At 39.3% G+C, this 6,000-nt stretch overlaps 1 protein-coding gene across 3 annotated transcripts in view; it reads right to left on the bottom strand.

The window, feature by feature from the left end:
* Window positions 1-4,946, bottom strand: part of LOC141728634 (E3 ubiquitin-protein ligase HACE1-like) — a 28,203-nt gene extending 23,257 nt beyond the window's left edge. Inside the window, exons 1-2 of one of the 3 annotated variants that reach the window (XM_074538581.1) lie at window positions 4,726-4,946; window positions 2,473-2,719 (exon numbers count right to left, since the gene is read on the bottom strand). In XM_074538581.1, coding sequence (XP_074394682.1) covers window positions 2,473-2,719; window positions 4,726-4,826 — 348 coding nt within the window. In that variant the 5' untranslated portion in view covers window positions 4,827-4,946. The remainder of the gene's footprint in view (window positions 1-2,472; window positions 2,720-4,725) is intronic. The other 2 variants (XM_074538579.1, XM_074538580.1) reach the window with 2 other exon arrangements.
* Window positions 4,947-6,000: the final 1,054 nt, after the last annotated feature.

Below are 6,000 nucleotides of genomic sequence, written 5' to 3' on the forward strand. Positions count from 1 at the left end.
CTGCTGAAATTTACAATTTCAAAACTTACTATGCTTCCATTTTTTCCCAATAGAAGTGTGGGGGGAAGCCAGCCTGATCTCTAACACTGGTAGGCTTTGCTCAATCCTTTGTACGTGACTCACTTAATGCTTGTGCTCCAAGTGACCACACATTTCTCTGGATGGTGATCTGAGTATCTGCAGCACAGGCAGCATTTTCTACATAAATATCTGCCATACAGGATCAGGTTATCCTCCTCCCAGGACCCATCTGGCAGACTGTTACCACAAAACATAATGTAAAGAAATTTTCTAATGGAAAATAGATTAATTGAATACACAAAATAGTTAAAATGCAGATGTATTCTCAACCTACAACTCAGGAGAAACTAGGTAGTTATTTACTAGAGTACTAAAATCTACTTTTTTCCCTCAAACTTGTCAATGTTTAGCTTGCCAGACACCATATTCCCCCAATATCTTGAGTTTCATCTTTTATTTCCGACAGATTTAGCATACCTTTCAGAACTTCTCCACCCAATTTGTTTTACCAAAGCTAGTTCTTCACAGCTTCTTATCATAAACTCATTTAAAAGTCTAGTCAAGCATGGCAGCTTTAACATTTAATTTTCTTTCTTTCTAGTCCAACTTCAGGATACAAAACACTTCTAAACATTGCCCATCATCTCTATATACATGACTGTCAGCATTTTATGCTGTCATCCATGACCAGACCTTTTCAGGTGGCATATGGACATATTCAATCAAACCACTAGCAATGTTTTTTTTCAAACTACTAGTCAGCCTTCTTCTGTTAATTCTTACCATGAACCTCACATTAAACAAAGACCTCCACTTAAACTTCAGTTGTCATATTTCACAGTGCAGAAAAGTTTCTCTAGAATTATACAGCTGAGTCTGATGGAGTACCAAGCTTTTACAGCTGCACATCTTACCTCCCAAATGTAAGAATTTACCTATGCAATGCCTTCCTCTTTACCCATCTAGAAAGCAAGACCAGTAACCAAATCCATATTCAAACTGCAACACTGAAGCAAAATCTTTTGGCAGATGTCAGATAACTTTTTAAGACACAGGGTGCAGGAGATCACTAATCCATGAAGTGACTTTGTCACAGCAGAGAAGTTACCTCAAATCTAGAAAAGAACAGTATCTGAAACAAGGAAAAAACATTAAGCACTTCCCAACCTTGTTCAATTACAGAGAAATTTTGCAGCAAGTTTCCCTAATGTGATCACACTGAACAGCAACTAGAAGAGCAAACCATGGAAAAGTAACAAGTGTAAACCTGGTAAAAATTCCTACTCAAAGTTTCTCACTGGGAAGATCTCATTTGATTACATTTCTCATAATAATCTCATTGATTACATTTAGTTCAGACTCAAGCACTAGTTTTATATTCACTATATATATAAATTTGTTCTTAAAACTATTGTGCTAGCAGAAGAACAAACATTTGTGCTTGCATGTTTTTTGTTTTTAACAGTCTACTGCTTTTCTTCTTTCCAAGAGAAGAAATTTAAACAAAAACTCAGATACTTCTCTAAAGAAACAGGAATTAAGAGTTTCACCTTCCACAATCTTATCAAAATACTTCTGTCTTAAAACCCCTTAGAAGTAACCTGATGTACATATATCATCAAATAATTGCAGTAATTTCAAAATACTGTTTTCACAACACAGTGGAAGAAATGTAAAAGAAAGAAAAATCCTCAATTACTGGCATCTAGCCAGTATGAGCTGTGCTATGTAAGAGTATGGAGTAAGATGGGAGAAGAAAAATTACCCTGCAGTTCCTTTTTATTAGGTGCTGTGAAAAATATGGCAGTTGTATATCCAATGAAGACTGAGTGGCACACAGGAAACTGGGGCATCTTTACCAAAAAGATCTTTGACTTTCTACAGAGAAATTCCTTAACAAACAAACATAAAAATACCAAACACCTTCAGGAAGTAAACCTCTAAATGGCAACTACCTAAAGCATGTGTTTGAAAGCAGCTATAAATCAGCAACCTTGCAAGGGCAGTAGTGAGCTGATATGTTTCAAAGCACGTAGTAAGAAAAATCAACAACAACTTGGGAAAAGATTTCATGATCACAGTGAGAACCACAAACAGATCAAGAATTCAATTGTTTCCAATTGTCTTGTGAAGCTGGATAAAGCTTACTGATCAGTAATCCATCTGTGTATCTCCAACTATCATTTTGAAATTACATTAATATAATCTATTATATTAATATCACTATATTTTGATATTACTATAGTCTTAACAGAAATAAAAACAAAATTTACCAAGGTCACCTGGGTAGCTAAACACCTAATAAACAATCGATTAAATAAGAAATCAACAGAAATCATAACGTGAGATGTGCATCAGTGGCTAAATTAATTAATTAATTCAGTGGGAAAAAAATACAGGAGAAGGAGAGAGGGAAGTTTAACTTAAAAACGGAACATCAACCAAACTTACTTCCTGTTCATGAGATGTCTGATTAATGAATGCATGCTTTGTGAAATTCATCTCTTTAATGTCTATCTTCCTAACAACATCATATACTTTTCTGACCTTGAACACCTGACTTCTTGGAGTTTTATTTCCATTGTAGCCCATGTCATTTCCATTACTGGGAGAGGATGGGCCAATGCGAAAGACATGGCAAAATATCCTCACGATCCTTAAGAGACTCTTCATTTGAGCTTCATAATTACTTGACAAGCTGGGGAAAAAAAATGGAATGTTTAAGTTTCTTTTCCTAGATGAAACAATTTAGTTTAATAAGGAGCAAGCAATGTAATGCTAGGGTCTGATACATATGCTGAAAAAAAACCCTAAGCTTCAAACACTAGAAAATTTTAACTTTCATTTCCTGCACCAGCCCCAGAAGTCAAATATAAGCATTATGATTTTAGTAACATGTAGAGGTAACTTTAACTAGAAGTAAGAACAGCAAATTCCAGATCTTTCAAAATACTTCCTTTTTTTTTTTAATACACTTCTTATGAATCCCTGGGAGGAAATCCAACTTCCTGAGCAACTCAGTGCATGAAGCAATTTGGGATATCCAGATGAAAATGTTTCTCAACCCAGAAAAGAAAGCATCCAACAGTAAAAGCATACTGACTGATCAGATAAGCTGCCACAGCCCATCCTCACCAGCTATTATTCTAGATGCCCATAAACTACCTCAACCAGACAAGGGATCAGGATGGAAAGGATGCCACTTTTCTACTCAAGAAAAATGTAATCTAAAAGACTAAAAAAAACCCCACTACTATGTTATTTATTTATCCAACAAATATACTAAAAGTTTTATGTCTCCTTAATTGAACTGGCAAACACTGAACTCTGTACCAAAACAGTGCAAAATATGAGATATCCATTACTTTATGCACAAGCAGAACATTCTTCACCAAACTCAACTAGGTTTTCTTCCTTAAACCCCAAGTAGTAAGAATTTTTCTGCCTTGAATGCATAACAAACTACAAGAAACTAATCTTTTTTCTATCAAAGCCTACTAACTTATAATAGAAGTCAGCACACACTCAATTCTATCCTTAAAGTACTTGCAACTTAAAAGCATGCTTAGACAGATCAGTAAACACCACAAAATTGACATCTTATAGGGTGCTGTAAACATCTCTTGCCATTAACAATCTGTTAATACACAAATCTGAACCAGAGTTAGTTGTAATAGCTAGCATAGCTTTATTATGATCTCATTCACCCAATGTCATCAACAAAATACCAATTAATGACTGAGTTAACTTTTAAAAGAAATGTACTAAGAATTTTACCAAACTCTCATACAAAGTACAACTTTCTTGTGACAATTTATACTTTAACCAGGTAAATTTTCAGTAAATCAATATAAGAAAGGAACAGAGAGAACAAACAGTGCTACAGCAGGAATATAAAGTTTTTAACCAGGTAAAGAAAATCCCCTGACTGGCAGTCTACAATTGTGTAACCAGAAGCTCTCATCACAGCTAAAAGCTAGCATTTGTAAAATCTTTGCTTATATACCAAAAGAATCTATGAATACAAGAAGTTAATTATTGAAAAGAGAAAAAAATAAAAACTTTTAACATTTCAACTGAGGTTTATCATGTTTTAGAAGTGGTATTTTCCTGTGAAATTTCCTGGTCTCCAGGATAAGGACCCACATATGTAGAAAAAAACCTTGGAGGGCTTTTAATAGTTTACTGAAACTTTTACTGGCATGTTTGTAAACATTCATCTAGGCCTAAGCTGCACCAGCAGGACCAAATCATGTCACATGTCAATTATTTTCTTGGATAAAGGGAATACTTGGTGAAGATAATGTTAAGTGAAACAGGGTCTTTGCTTGTACTCAAGGCCAAAGTCTTCAGGCAAAAATTCAGTGGCACTCCTGTATACTTGCTAGAAGCATTACAAGAGACAATTTTAGATAATTTTGAACTAAACAATAGACAAATCCAAAAGCAACTGGTTGTGGGTTAGTACCCAGGAAACAAATAGAGATTATATCAAGTTCAGCCATGCAAGAATATCACTATTGGGGGTTCCCATGTACAAAGTACATTTTACACATTTGTTGGAAGAAGGAGAAAGAGGAAAGAGGCCCAAGCTCAGAGTATTCACCAAGTACTACTTAATCTCCATTGTTTATCTCTCAGTTTATAACAACTGAGAAATATTTCTTGAAGTAATAATTCACTACTTCTGCCAGGAAACCAAACCTTGGGAGTGGCGTGTCGCGGGTGTCTCGGACTTTTCGTTGACCTTCTCGAGATGGTGGGGAAGTGGAGGACCCCGGTGGGTGTAAGTGAACTGCCTGCATGGAATACCGACGTCATGGCTGCCCCGACGGATTTTTCTGTGGCGTTTGAATCGTATCCGATACATGCTGTGGGCTCAGCGACGCCGCGGGCGGGCGTACTTCTGCGGGTTTGTGACAGGCATCTGGGTAAACCTGGCCTGTCTGCGCCGGGGTCCTCTCATGCCCGCTCTCCCGCCCTCAGCGAGCCGAGGATGGCCGAAAAATCCCGACTTGAGCCGAAGAGCCGAGTGTTGCCGAAAACAGCCGAGTTTACCCGAAGAGGCGAGTGTAGCCGAAAATAGCCGAGTTTACCCGAAGAGGCGAGTGTAGCCGAAAACAGCCGAGTTTACCCGAAGAACCGAGTGTAGCCGAAAACAGCCGAGTGTACACCAAGAGCCGATGATAGCCGACTGGAACCGATAGCCGAGTGGAGCCGACACTGGCCGCATTTAGAGAATGTGCTGAATATGACCGAGTTTAGCCGCACCGTGCCGAGTTCGGCCGAAGAGCCGAACTGAAACAAGTTTAGACCAAGAGCCGAACCAAGCCGAATTGAGCCGAGTTTCTTTAAACAGAACCGAAGGACGCCGCAGCGCTCTCCCTGCAGGTCTCCGGGGCACACGGCAGGGGGCGCTGTGCCTGCAGTGCGCCGGGACAGACGGCAGGGAGCGCTGGGGCTGCAGTGCGCCGGCGCACACGGCAGGGGGCGCTGTATAAATTAAGTATAAAATATCAACTCTCTATAAGAAGGAATAAAAGCTCTATGTCATGTGCAGCAGTAGAAGATTTCAGGCTCCCAGGGAATAAATAGTTTTCTTTAAATCATTTTCGTCTTGGAGGTTTTTTTTACTCCCAGGTAGCCTGAAAGTTTCTACTGCTGCTTTTTTACTCTAAAGCTAGAAAGGAAAACCAAGATCAGAAATAGAAAAAAGGGAAGGGAAGGAAAGGAAAGGAATGAGGACCACAAGAGGGAAGGGAAGGGGTGAAAAGCAGAGTGAAAAAGGAAAAAAGAGTTGGAGCGAACAAGAGAGGGCATTCGGGAGGAGCGTTGCTGCCTCAGGTCCTTCCCCGCCCAGGGGCGAAGGACCCGTTTGATGCCCGGGAGGGACTGCAGCTCCCGGTGGCGGAGGACGGAGCAGTGGCTGTCAGCCCGAGACTACAATTCCCGGCACGCCCTGCTGCCGGCGAGGCGTGT

Source organism: Zonotrichia albicollis, chromosome 3, assembly GCF_047830755.1.
Source record: "Zonotrichia albicollis isolate bZonAlb1 chromosome 3, bZonAlb1.hap1, whole genome shotgun sequence".
NCBI classification, from domain to species: Eukaryota; Metazoa; Chordata; class Aves; order Passeriformes; family Passerellidae; genus Zonotrichia; species Zonotrichia albicollis.